Below are 13,504 nucleotides of genomic sequence, written 5' to 3'. Positions count from 1 at the left end.
CTCCACAGCGTCCGAGATGCCTACACTAGTTGAAACGCTCCTAGCAGATCAGCCCTTTGTCCTGTACGATGATCCCTCAGGCCCACACGATAATGTGGTGATTCGATCCGCGCCATTTCGCAAACTCCTTAAGGAGAGAGCAAGTCATCATCATGGTTTTGTCACCAGCATTCCGTGGCTAGCCGCCGTCCTAGCAGGCCACGAGTCTAGTTGACTAGGCGCTTTTACCGTACTACAGCTCACCTGTGAGCAAAGAGTTATGACGGTGGCAGATGAAAATTTGGAGCGAGATGAAGAAACACACATGAGCTATGCCCGATCTCTCATTGCCAGTAGCCTAGGGATGGAGGGGCAAATACAACTAGATAGCAAGAAACAACCCACCAGCAAAGGAAAATTCTATAGCTGTCGACTTGAGCGTTTTCATATATATGCCTTACGAAGATATGGCCCACGAAGGTGAAATGGACGGATACAGCTAGACTTCATAGACGATGGCGATTTCAAGCTCCAGGAATACCTATCCGAGGCGGAAATACACCAGCCAGAGAGGCGAGATATTCATCTATATGCCTCTAGGCTTAGGGCAAGAGCAGGAGGCCATGCAAGGAAAAGATGTGACCGTTGTGAGTGTGATCAGGAGTGTGGAAAAGAAAATACTCCACCATTTCCATAATACAGCACCCCTGATAAGGGAACAAATCTCGGAGAATCTGCTCGTCCACAAGGAAAGAAGAGATCAAGCACCATCAGCTATGGCCGCGGGAGGCAGCGTCCGAGTTTATAGGTATTGCAATTTTACTCTCTCGAACAAGTTGCCCCGTGCCACAAGAATGAAACATTCGATATGGAGGCAATTGCTCATATCACTAGCGTCAACCATATGATTGATTGAGAGGCTGCGTTAGAGAAATAGAAGAGTGAAGACTTTAATGTAACGGCAATGCTAACCCACAATTGGCCTCCACTCGAAAAATGCGACCTGGCGAGCGGCCGGCATACTTACAGGATTCCCCGCCGAGCCCTTCTGCCATATTCCGTTCGCAATCCTGGTCACACTTTCACTGTTACGCGAAAGATGCAGTTGGAGTCTTACTCACATCTTCACTACTCCATATTTTAGTTGTGTACATTGCCCTGAAACGGGTAGATGCTCGGTGAAGGGACAGTGCGCAGGGCACCGAAGCCTCCACTTCCGCTGGTCCGTGAGCAGATGTTCCAATAACCTGAAATATGGGATCCGTTCAATGAACTCTGGGCAATATAAGAGCCGATGGCCCTACCTACTCCTTGCCGCGGCAACTTACCTTTTGTGTATTTGGAGAATGTTATCTCTCAGCATCCCCACTTGACTTAACCGTTGCCTCTCATATATAGGCCTTGCCAATTGCCTTCCACTTCATACAAACAAACCACTTCCACCAATTTCCCCGCCCACCATTCAGAATGTGACGCCTGATTCCGTTTCGAATCCGCCTACTGTGGGGTGTGCAGCAGCGTTGATGATGGAATGTAAGGCGAGTGAGCTAAAAATGCGAGCGTATTTGTTGGCCACATATTCATCCCCGCAGACCGCATATCAGACTCAGTGGCATAGCTACTATGTTGTGCACAATGACCAAGAAATCAGGAATATTGAGCAGTACGGAGGAATCATATACGGAACAAACATGGGCGGTGTACCTTGCATTGTGTCGCTTGCCCGGACGGTTTTCTCCGACAGTATGATCCCAATACTCTGTAGATTCAAAGTGTACGACGAAGCAAAGGGTGGAAAGGTAAATGGTGCATCTACACGTAGAAATTCTATCCTCTGGCCATTCAGAGATTCCTTTGCATTCGTAGCAATTCAGACTTCAACTGCATCTCCTTGATGACTTGATCTGCATCTGGCCTCTTGCGCTTTCGGTTCAATGATGTGACCTGTAGATAGGGCCTGGTATCTCGCCCAGTACTCCAGATGTGAGCTCGTTCAAAGTCAATAAAAATCACGCTATTGTTCTCTATACTCCAGAACATATTGTGGACAAACGCATCGCTGTGGTACACGCCAAGCTGGTGAATCGCTTTAAGTGACCATGTCGCCGTGTCGTTGATAGTTTGGCTGTCAGCATGGGCGCGCGGAAGAGGAACCCCGGCATGGCTAAACAGTAAGAGTCTTGGGATCCTAGCAATTCCATCATAGAAGAGAGGCCGCTCGGAGAGATCCAGGATCTCGAGACATACGGGGACGTGACGACCTTGGATGGGGAGAAGGCGCTTATATACAGCTTTTTCATGCGATAAATACCTGGAGAACTCGGGTGGGAACCCTTTACCACCAGCTTGTATCCATAGGGCCTGAGCACAACTTCGAACAACGCCCCTCGGGAGCCGTGAATATGAAGCGATTCGCACCCATCGGACTCGGAAGAATCGTGGTTGCACTTGGCCTTCTTCAGCAGCTGGTCGTGGAGGAGAGCTGAAAACCTAGACCGGTTGATCTGATGCTGGCCGGTTCCGTGGTCGGCAACGTTCGGGCATGCCTCATCCAGTGGCCCTCCTTTAGACAGCCCTAGAAGACACCTGTGGGTACAGTACGGCCGGGACCGACTTTGGTTTTCGGAGTACTTCTGGGATGAAGGCTGGTCACTGCGGCGAGATGGCACCACAACCATAACATTGGGTGGACGACGCGGTGCTTTGCTTGGGGAGCTCGTCAGGTCTGTTGGGTCTTCATCGCTGCTATTCACTGGGCTTCGCGGTGACACCGAGGTGGGATTGCACGGTGATGATCGCAGGCGTAGGGACTTTTTTGGCCTTGTCACAACGGGTGAACGGCTGGCGTAGTCGACTCGGTTTTGATGTTCTGGTGTGTATTCCTGTGTGGTCGCCGTTAGCGGTGAAGAGACGACGGCATTATCCCGGTATACGAGCCTCCACGGCTTCAGCCGGGCCTCTACCTCCATTCGCCACATTTGGCAATAGGGCTCTGCCTGCATGGCCCGGAGGGTGAAGGCAAGCACCTGGCCGACGGCCGTCAGATGTAGCCTGTTGGGAGAATCAGTTCGGCCGGTATATCCCGTGCTTTCGCCCACATCCCCACCCGGGGTGGAGAGGTAGTAAAATACTGTCGTTGGGTCTTTGCCCACGTGAAGAAAGATGAAAGCCTCTCCAGTACCCACATATCCGTATCCGACTCCAGATTTGATCATGTAGGAGAATGCCTGGGTGATCACCGCAGCCATCTCACGACGACCTGCAACTTCCTCCGGCTCGTCGGGCGTATGCAGGAGCACCTCTTCAAGATCCATGTCATGCAGTGTGGAACGGATTGCCGACAGCGGCAACTTATGCGGTGCTTTCAGTTCCACGATGTATGCGGGGATATTTTCACCGGCTCCCTTGTTATATACGCAGAACTCATCGGCCAGGGGGCGGGATGACCGTGGTGTTGTAACGGGCGTGGCATTGACTCGGCCGGTTTTTCGAAGCTTTGTGGGACGCAGTCCTTCAGCTGACCTGGTTTCCGTGGATTCTTCACTCAGGGTGTTTCCGTGGTTCTCAAAGGTGATGCCGCCCAAGAGGCGGAAGTGCTGGCGTATTTGCATATTCCAATGCAGTTTTGTGACCACCGAACGAACGGGGCGAGTGAGAGTCTCATGCTGAAACTGTCGAAGATCCAATTCAGACCCTGTCTTCTCGGTCTGTAATTCTGCTCCAGATTCCGCCAGCCCATGCAGCGATTTGAAGTGGCGCTCTAGGACAAAATCCACTCCAGTGAGATCTTTCCAAATGCGCCCTTGTTCAATAGCAAAATGGGGCCACTGTCGAATTCTCTCGCGGCGAAGTTTGCCATCCGGGTTTGATAAGTCACCCTTTGTTGAATACTTGGCATTACGAACAGTAAGTCCCCGGAATAAATGAGTGTGACAGCCGTCAAGGAACTCAAAGATAGTGGTCGGCTGTTTCTGCTCTCTCTCTTCATAGAGACTTTGCCGGGTTGAGTAGGTTTTGCTGGGTCGAGTGTAGGTCTTGCTGGGTGGTATGCAGGCGCTGTTTAGCCTCCTCTCGGAGTTTCTTTTCTTCCTTAAAAAGGAGTTGATATTTGTCGGATTCGTGGGCCATTTGGATTCCAGCCTACAGTCTTCTGGTTATTTCTGAAATTTACCCAAACAATACCTATATCTCACTCCGACAAAATAGATGTGGGTCGGGCTGTGAAAAGAGATGTCGGTGGCGAACTTGACTCTGGTATTGCTGTGGAAAGAAGTGGGGAACACAACAACTTCGGGGTGGGAATTCGTTACAAGCTCAATTATTAATTATTATTATTATTAATGCATTTCTCTTTTCAGCCTAGTGGCTAATCAAGGGCCAAGCTAAGCTACATCTGTCTATCATCTACAACATCCTCACAGCCCATATATGTTGAAGGGGAGAAGGCCCCTTTATTCGTTATCTGACCATGCAATCTTGCTGGGTCGTTGTTCAGTTCATGTAGGGGGTTTGCAGAGGGGGGATAAATGTATGGAGGGGGCGTTGCATGGTTATCTGTACGATCAGCTGTGTATCTCGGGAGTAACTTTCTCGAGTGCCGGGCTTACTGTCCACCGTGGCTTTCCAGTTGACTTGTTAGTATTCAATGTCTACCTTTCCCAGCAATCTCTGTTTCTCCGAGCTCGTCGCTGAACCACCACTGCGGGCAATTCATTTTCAAATTCAACACCCGCCCGGACTGCAAAGACCCAAATTGTATGTTGTACAACAACTGAGTATGCACACATAAGCCTTCCTTTGCTGAAAATCCAAATACAAGTCAATCCTACCAGGGAAATGGCCATTTCTTTAACCTCAACAGGCAATCAGCTCGCAACTACCAAGAGCAAAATCCCCATCCCCAGTCCAAATGCAGGTATACCCCAGTTGAATGGCACAAACACGTCGCTGATCGAATTAGAACTTGATTCAAGAACCATTATCTTGCGTTGAGATTTTCTAGAATGAGTAATCTAATTTACACCAAGGCCCACTGACGGCGTAACTGGCCACTCCATTAAACTGCGGAGCTCTGGTTGAAACAAAGGTTGATCCTGGGATGGACTCTGAGGGCCTTAAGGTTCTGTCAAAAATTGAGACTATCTTGTTGACAATCGCACACCATGACATGACATCCCACGCAGTCGGGCGCCGTGGCTGTCATAAGTATGTCTTTTGAAGTGAGCCATGCTCTCTGGAACGAAGCGAAGATTCTTCCTTAGGCAAAGACCACAGGGTTTCTTGCCAGAGAAGTACGCTGATAATTCCTCCTTGTGCACATGCTTCTCAACATGATCCCACAGCTTATTGACCCGGTCCCAAACCTTGCATTGAGCTTGGCTGTCCATCCCAGAGTCAGCATTGCAGAACAGGCATTGCAGTTCCTGAAGCTCTCGTCTCATTGGAACCACAACCACAAAAGAGGCCGATGCCGGTAGCTGCATGGTCCGTTGTTTTGTTCTAATTTCCACGCTGACGTGGGGAGGATTGGTGTGCGTCAAGTGTTGTTTTCTCAGCTTGCCGACTTGTTGAGCCTTCTTCCGGCCCTGCATTTCCACCCAGAGGCTCATGCTGAGGCATCGCCGTTTGTAGATCTCATTGTCACTTAGGTCCGAGGTACGCCGATGGATAAGTTCCACGAATCCTCTGCGTTTCTCGATCAGCAGGTTCGGGGGCGGCGGGGGAGCCATGGGTAGGGGCCGGCGACGCTTATCACCCTCGTCGGAGCCACCCAGAAAGGCATTGAGCCTCTCGGTAGGTGCGTTCCAAAAATGCTCCCGTCTTGCCTGCTCCATCAGCTGTTCGCGCAAGCAGTCAGCAAGCTAGAAGAGCACGACAAGGAGTCTGGTATCGGGGAGACATACAGTTGATCGCGTTGATGAGCCCTCGCCGCCAGACGTACCAGGTCAGGCGGTGCTTCAAGCACATCGCCTTCCCGAGATCCGTGATGTAGTTGTAGAATGTCTGATACGTCATCGGAACAGTCTCCGATGTTCTCCTACCACTGGAGCCATCCAGAGGTTGGCGGATCACAGGTTGATCAAGATTCTTTGGTTTGTACTTCAAAGGCTCGCCCAAAAGGTAGGACGGGATGGGGTAGTCATAGATAACTTTCACATCTTGGATGCTTGCCGCAAAGACGCCATCTGCGACGGCTAGTGCCAACAATTGGCCCAGCAGGTCGAATACAGGGTCTGGGTGGTGGCCGATGGTGAATGTTTTGCTGCGAGAATGTTAGCTTCTTCTGATCCGCCAGTAAAATTGAGGGGAAGATTCACTGACACCCTTGGTTTCTTGTCTTCACCCTTTGTATGGAGAAGTGTGATTTTTGCCAACAGAATGTTCCGCCGGCCCTTCATGGGGCTGTGGACGATATGAAATTGAATATGTCGCCACAATAGCGCGCCCGTATTCTCCGGGCCGGCATCATACGCATCGTCGACGTGGTCTTTGATGAAGGTACAGTCTTCGTTCTTGAAAGTAGGCTTGTAGTCGCTGTCATAGTTTGGAGGCAGCACTAAATGGAGACAAAGACAGAATTCAGAGACTTGCAAAAGCTGTATCTATAGTTGAAATAGTCCCCTTCCCGAAATATTCTCAACTGCCTGTGACCTAGGTTGATTTGACCCAGAGTCCATGCAAAAAAAAAAAAAAAAAAAAAAAAATTTCGAAAATATATGTTAATATTTTGCAATATTTACAACCTATCTGCATTCTCTTTGGTAATTACTTAAATTGACGCGTGAAAATGCATTCAATCTGTCATCTTGTTCCCAAAGTGGCCGCAGACACTCATCTCCTCAGCCCATGAGAAACATGTGTCGAATGTCTCCCGCGCTATGAAGAAAGTATACTAAACCCAAGTGCTGTTGCAGGCCCCAGCTCTCTTGACAAATATAACGGGAATTTGGCTGCTCTTTGCATGGAATCCCTGCCTACCAATTGGTTATTCTTTCTTGTGAGACCTCTCTTGGCCCCCCTTCTACTTCTATTCAATGATTCTATACTCGTATGGTTGAATTGGGATAATATGAATTGCACACGTAGTGGCATGTGTAAAGAGTCAATATCCTTAGTGGCGGGACCGGTGAATTGATGGTTTGAAATAATTGCATTTTTGTATTTTTCACACTCAAGGCCTCAAGTTCCTCCATGAGGTCGCGCGCCTGTTTCGGATGGGACCGAAAGTTCTGAACAGTTTTGTACGTAGTAACGCTGGATTGGAACGCGAAGGTGGCCAAGGCTAGCAAGCCTGAGGCTAAACTGATTGGCTCGGCCATAGGATTGTTAGAATCAAATGAAGCAGTATCCCTAAATGACAGCTGCCAACCTGCACAAAGATGTGAACCAAATGAGTGCAGGGGGGGTTGAGAGAAAGCCAAGACAGCCTGTTGGCTGTACAAAAACAATGATGCTGGTTCTCCCTATGCTTTGTCAGCCAGTTACACGTAAACTAAGATCATCCCGTCTGGATGAAAAATCAAGAATTAACCCAGGTGAAATGCATGGATGCCCAAGCTGCAGGCCTGAACGACCTGTGATTTATTCCTGTCGGGAGCGTTTAACAGTCGCTAGAGCTCGCTCACACATACAAACCAAATGTCAGACCACCTTGATTACAAAGAACTTTTTTTGAGGGTGGAGGAAGAAAGAAGACAGGCAGTGGAGGAAAAGCAACAGGCAGAGGAACGCGAAAGACAGGCAGTGGAGGAAAAGAGACAAGCATTGGAGGAAAAGAGACAGGCAGTGGAGGAAAAGAGACAGGCAGAGGAACGCGAAAGACAGGCAGTGGAGGAAAAGAGACAGGAACAAGAGCGGAACCAACAAACCACCTTCAAAGAATTTGTCCAGAACTGTCATGACCTGCTCTCAGAGCCATTGAGAGTCGGAAAACCCAGCGACTCTACAAAAGGCAAAATACCAGCCCCAACTGGAAAATACTGCCCGCTATATCTGAAAAAATGGACAAACTGCCCAACCATTCAGCAAGACGTTTACAACTCTATCTGCCGCTACCTCCAGCCAGACCAGAGTGATGCACCACGGCTGTTCACACCTATTCCTGACATAACCCGACTTGCCCAGAGGCTTAAAACGCCCATCTGCAGCGAAAACGACCTTGAATACTATGAGCGACTGGCTGTGGAGGACCATGTGCGTATGATCATTTCAGAGCTCTGCAAGATTCCTCAGGCCCGGGAGGAATTTCAGCTGAGAGATGGGGTGCAGTTTGAAAGCCAGGCTCACACGCTTGATGAGGAGGACACGACGCAACTCAGTTCGCCGCATGGCAATCCTGATCAGTACTGCATTCAACGAGTTGAGGGAAACACAAAGATCTTGATCACCACTGTTGAATACAAACCACCGCATAAACTGCCCTATGAGATCCTTAAATTGGCGCTCAACCCGGACCCTGATGAAGACTGTCCCATTGACTTCTATAAAGACATTGTCGAATCAAACTCAACCCCTACTGATGATCCAGCGAAATCTAGATTCAAAGCCATGCGGCTTGTTGGCTCGGCGATTGCGCAGGAATATCATGTGATGATACAGGAAGGGCTGGAATATTCATATTTGACAACAGGGGTGGGGCACGTGCAGCTGTGGGTCCCCTTTGATGACCCAGAGACTCTGTACTATGATTTCAGTCAACCTGGCATGGACGTTGGTTCTGAAGGCTCAACAGGACCAGAGACCGAAATTGAAAAGGTGTTGTGTTTTTGCCTGATGAGCTGTTGTTCTCACATTCGCGACCATACTTGGCGGAACAATGCGCGGGACCGGCTGCCAACTTGGGAGACCAGTTTCAGCCACGCACGATCCCAGATTTCCTTTGCTGAACGCCATCAGAACCCTCCAGATTCGGACTATACTAGCTCTGAAGCTGTTGAAGGGAGTATCTCTGAATTCCAGCCTTCATCTTCTCCAGCCCCAGCCATCCCAGATCGACAGATACCAACACGGTCCCGGTCAGGCTGTGCCCCACCCAGGGTCCTTCACCGTGAATCGCCGGATGATGCTGATTCTGATCCAAATCCAGATCCTGATCCTGCTACACGAAAACGGGGCTTCAGCCAGATCACATCTTCCCCTCCAACCCAGCAGCCAAGTTCAGGTCTCAGAACAAACCAGACCAGTAGCTATGGAGGCCGGTCTCGGCCTCATATCAATAGATTTTGCACACAACATTGTCTCTTGGGTCTACAGCAGGGCGGCATCCTCGACAGCCGCTGCCCCAATGTGGAGATCCATCGTGCCGGGATGAACGATGACAGACACCTGATCAGTGCAGAAGCATTGGTGCTGATGGTCAAACAACAACTGGACAAGAATCTGGATGAATATTGCACACCAATGGGAGGATGTGGTTCATATGGGGCGCCGTTCAAAGTCACCTGCACCCAATATGGATACACTATGGTCGGTAAAGGAACAACATCAAGGCTATGGAAAGAGGTGTCGCAGGAGGCAGATGTCTACCGTATTCTGCAGCCTCTGCAAGGATCAGCAGTTCCTGTGTTCCTAGGCAAGATAGACTTAAAACTAGTATACTTTCTTCATGGTGCGGGAGACATTCGACACATGCTCCTCATGGGCTGGGGTGGTGAGAGTGTTCAGAAGAAGCAAGATGAAACCGTCCAATCCGCCATCTCTCAATCGGTAAGTGAAATCCAGTCACTTGGTGTCCAGCATGGGGACCTTCGGCCACCAAACATACTCTGGAATCAGGAACTGAACCGGGCTCTGATCATTGACTTCCACCGATGCACTCTGGATAACATACCGAAGAGATTGCAGCCTCGGAAGAGACAATATAAGATTGAAGATCGGCCATACAAACGTATCCGTCTACCCTGAGCCACAGGCATGGAGTCAATTTCCCCCTTTCCCTGAGCCAACTCTACCCCGAATTCTGATGACTCATTTTTCTCAGTGAACATTTATTTATTCTAAACGGGAATACAATAATACAGCCTGTATCAAACATACAGTAATTTTACATTTTGTGGAGGTAAACCTAACCTAAATACGGAAGATGTGATGTCCCTTTAGAAAGACAACCCATCTCAGAGATTACAACTTTCCCCCATCTCCAGGTTAACTATGCTCTGGTGGATTTTGTAGGCGTAGAGGCCACAACAACTTGCCATTGTTCAGAAGAGGGGTTAACTAATCGACAGTTTGGATCATTGATTGGTTCGCTTATGACAACCCAAGGCCACGGTATACTATTGGCAAGAGGCATTTGGTAGTCTTGACGCTATTGCTATTTTTGGTACTTCATTAAAATGTCAAATAGCAATTGCAATGCCACTTGCATTTGGTTTTTGGCAGATTGCCTCTTTAAGACTAAAAATAGCAATAGCGCCAAGGTTACCAAATGCCTCTTACCAGATGGTAGCGCCAAGGCTGCTCAGGAGAAGATATTTACCATGGTTGACTGTTGAACACGACTTTGCTCTCCACAGTAGTGTAAAATGAATGATTTCCAAGCCAGCTTACTTCAGTTTAATCAAATATCAAATTCTATGCTGAATCCGTACATCCATATTTGTCAATATTAAACTGGATGCGCATGAATATAGATAACTGAGCAGAGCACAGCTATTTAATGTGCATCTTTAGGGTTTGCAGGCACAGAACTCTATGATCTTCTTGCTTGCAACCATTTGTCATCAATTCGAACTGTTGGTGGATAAAATTTCTCCTGATTCAGGGACTCATGGTCAGAAAATATGGTCACTGGAGTGAGGGATTCTTACCAAACAAGCTGGAGATGGAGGAAAGTTGTCATCTCTAATGGATTGTCTGATACCGAGCGTTTCGGGCGCCAGAACCTTGAAATTGGATTTGCGAAAAAACGCAGCCTCCGATGCATTACGTTCGTGGAATGAAAATGATGTTTCTTCAAAGCTACGGTTCTTAAGAACGTGCCAGCCCAGTTTGAATTGTATATCCTGATTGTTTGCCAGATCTATAAATGCTTCTTCTGACCCTGATCCGGGTGATAGTCTGTCCGGTTTGGTAATAATTCCAAGGGTACGCTCTCCTTCCTTATCAAATTTCCGAACTTTGCTTAGAATTTCCTGGTTTGCGTAGTCATGGGTCGCGGAGACGACGGCAAGGCAAATTGTGCGAGGCTGGGATATATAATGTTCCGTGATTTCTGAGACCAAGGCCACATCTTCCTGAGACGTATCCTTTGTTTCTGATTGAACTATTCCCGGAAGATCTACCACGGTGAGCTGCGGACGCTGTGGGCCTTTGATGGCCATGCTGAGAGTATCCTTTGCAAAGGCGCGGCGCGGACGGCTTGCATCGGCAGTAGCGTCAATGCCCATAAGAGTTGTGACTTTCGCCATTAGATATGGGAGCTCATCAAAATCGGTGATAACCTCGCTAAAAGCCCTGATATTTTCTTTTTCTAAGGCCGGCCTCTCAGGATCTGGTATCACCTTGATCTGCAGGGAATTTGTTGGGGCTCGACGAAGAATGATTTCAGTTGCAAACCTTGTGCAGAGATTGTCATTTCTTGGGAATGGGATTTCGGTGAGTGCCTCGAGAACAGAGCTCTTCCCCGCAGGCTGATCCCCGCAGACCACTAGTTGGGGGAGCGAAAGCACGCTCTCAAGGCCGTACTTGCGGAGCTGGGCGACGATATTGAGAGCTTGTCTCTGCTCATCGCTCTCTAGTGCTGCAAGTGAACCAGTGGTATGAAGCATGTCTTGCAGCGCGTTCTCTGCAATCAGAATTAGTCAGAGACCGCTCAGTTATACACAACCTAAATTTTGTGATTCACCAGATTTTGTTTCAATAGAGCCCATCGTAGTCCCTCGAAACGCCTTTTCGTTGCGAGTGACTTTGTTTCAGGCGTGAGCTGCTAGGTCGTTTTTCGGTTACCTTTGCTGGTTTAGCAGGGGAGATTAAGGATTGCATAGACGAGACTCTCACCGATCTTCAGCAATCCAGATTGTGTGAACAGGATGTTCTCGTCGTTTATATATCTCAACTTTCACTATTTCGAATCCTCTTCTGATACTTAAGTTCGTCGTCACTCCGACAGGTACAGGGTTGGAAGCCCTCTACATTTCATTGGGCTGATCATAGGCCCCTTTCTCCCACAAAACACTATCGGAGTAGAGGCCGTTTCAGATAATACAAAGCAGTTTAGTGGCGTCCGGCCATTCAAGACAGAAGAAATGCCACACCAATGAGGTGAGCGGTTTGTTAGGAGTGGGGGTGCCAAAGCTAGTCTATGTATGTATGTATGTATAATTCTAACCTCACTACATATGCTCCTCCAAAATATGCCGATACATATCTCCGACACTTTGACGGCAGCAGCTAGCTGCTTTTTCTGATAATGTGTACTTCCAAATCTGATGAAACTCTGCTCTCCATCTTGCCATGGCTTCACCTGCTAGATCGGGGTTGGGGTCTTTGCATCGGAACGCCCCAGCCAATTGAATCCAGCTCTGTATGACACTTTCGACGATTCCCTGATCATGCTCAGAGCCAAGAAAATTCTCAATAGCTTCCTGGTGAACTTTGAAATCCTCTTCAAAATTATGCGGGAGCCGGAAGAAGTATGGAAAGCGAACACATAGACTATGGCTCATAGTGGCAAGGCTTTCGAGTGAGACAAAATTAACACCGACCAGCACACCACTGCATACTGTGAAGGTGGCGTGAAGCCAGGCGGGAGGAAGGTAGATAATCTCGGATGAACTAGCTTGAATAATATAACCCCCTTCTAGCTGGCCGGATATCTTGGTGAGACGACCACTTTCACCAGATGATCCAACAAAGACACGGAGGTTGGACTCAGTGGGAGGGTACAGAAGCCAGATACGCCGTGACGTACCGATTGACTGTGACAGAGCATGCCGGTTTTGATCTGAGGTAAATCAGCCTTGTTGTCTTCACAGTTGCATATAAACATACCTATGTGAATATCCACGAATGTACCAGAGGGTGTAAAGTTGGCGTCAAGGCCCAGGTTTTCATCCTTCATGATACGAAGCCTCTGTCGCAGTGATCTGTAGGGACGAAGATGTCCTCCGATAGTGGTATGTTCATCAACTTATATCGGTCACTGGTGTACGATTCATCAAGAGGCACGAAAGCCTCCTTTAGCACGTCGAAGCCAAAGCCTCGTTGAATACTCATACCAATGTTGTGCAGAAATCTCGCAGGCGGAAATTCTTCATTCCAACACTGATGGAATTGCAGCAGAGCAGGCATATCCCAGTGCAAAGGCTGACCAGCAGGAAGCAACTTGAGATTGTGTACCTCACACTGCGGGAAATGATGGGTTGTCTGCAGCTTGGACACTCGATCAAGAATGCTGGATAGTGTTTCAGATGGAACTTTGCACATTCAGTATCTTAAATGCCCTATCATGGATATGGCAAATTTTGTTTACTGTCTGTCTTTGAAGCCTGAACTAGCACGGGCCCTGTCATCACTCCGCTACACG

At 48.5% G+C, this 13,504-nt stretch overlaps 3 protein-coding genes across 3 annotated transcripts; 1 reads left to right on the top strand and 2 right to left on the bottom strand.

Annotated features, from left to right (window-relative positions):
- Nucleotides 1-2,003: 2,003 nt before the first annotated feature.
- On the bottom strand, nucleotides 2,004-6,377 carry LOZ57_006872 (uncharacterized protein; the record flags this gene model as incomplete). Its single annotated transcript, XM_049255887.1, has 4 exons — nucleotides 2,004-4,017; nucleotides 5,275-5,816; nucleotides 5,917-6,241; nucleotides 6,301-6,377. 4 exons carry the CDS (start codon nucleotides 6,375-6,377, stop codon nucleotides 2,004-2,006), a joined length of 2,958 nt encoding a protein of 985 aa, XP_049105136.1.
- A 1,240-nt stretch (nucleotides 6,378-7,617) lies between these two features.
- Nucleotides 7,618-9,882, top strand: LOZ57_006871 (uncharacterized protein; the record flags this gene model as incomplete). The annotated part of the gene is made up of 1 exon (XM_049255886.1): nucleotides 7,618-9,882. The coding sequence occupies one exon, from the start codon at nucleotides 7,618-7,620 to the stop codon at nucleotides 9,880-9,882; it is 2,265 nt and encodes a 754-aa protein (XP_049105135.1).
- A 787-nt stretch (nucleotides 9,883-10,669) lies between these two features.
- LOZ57_006870 (uncharacterized protein) lies at nucleotides 10,670-13,039 on the bottom strand (the record flags this gene model as incomplete). The annotated part of the gene is made up of 4 exons (XM_049255885.1): nucleotides 10,670-10,732; nucleotides 10,788-11,764; nucleotides 12,443-12,922; nucleotides 12,970-13,039. 4 exons carry the CDS (start codon nucleotides 13,037-13,039, stop codon nucleotides 10,670-10,672), a joined length of 1,590 nt encoding a protein of 529 aa, XP_049105134.1.
- Nucleotides 13,040-13,504: the final 465 nt, after the last annotated feature.

The sequence above is a fragment of the Ophidiomyces ophidiicola genome, assembly GCF_022830035.1.
Source record: "Ophidiomyces ophidiicola strain CBS 122913 chromosome Unknown scaffold_67, whole genome shotgun sequence".
NCBI lineage: Eukaryota > Fungi > Ascomycota > Eurotiomycetes > Onygenales > Onygenaceae > Ophidiomyces > Ophidiomyces ophidiicola.
This window is presented reverse-complemented; position numbering and strand designations above follow the sequence as displayed.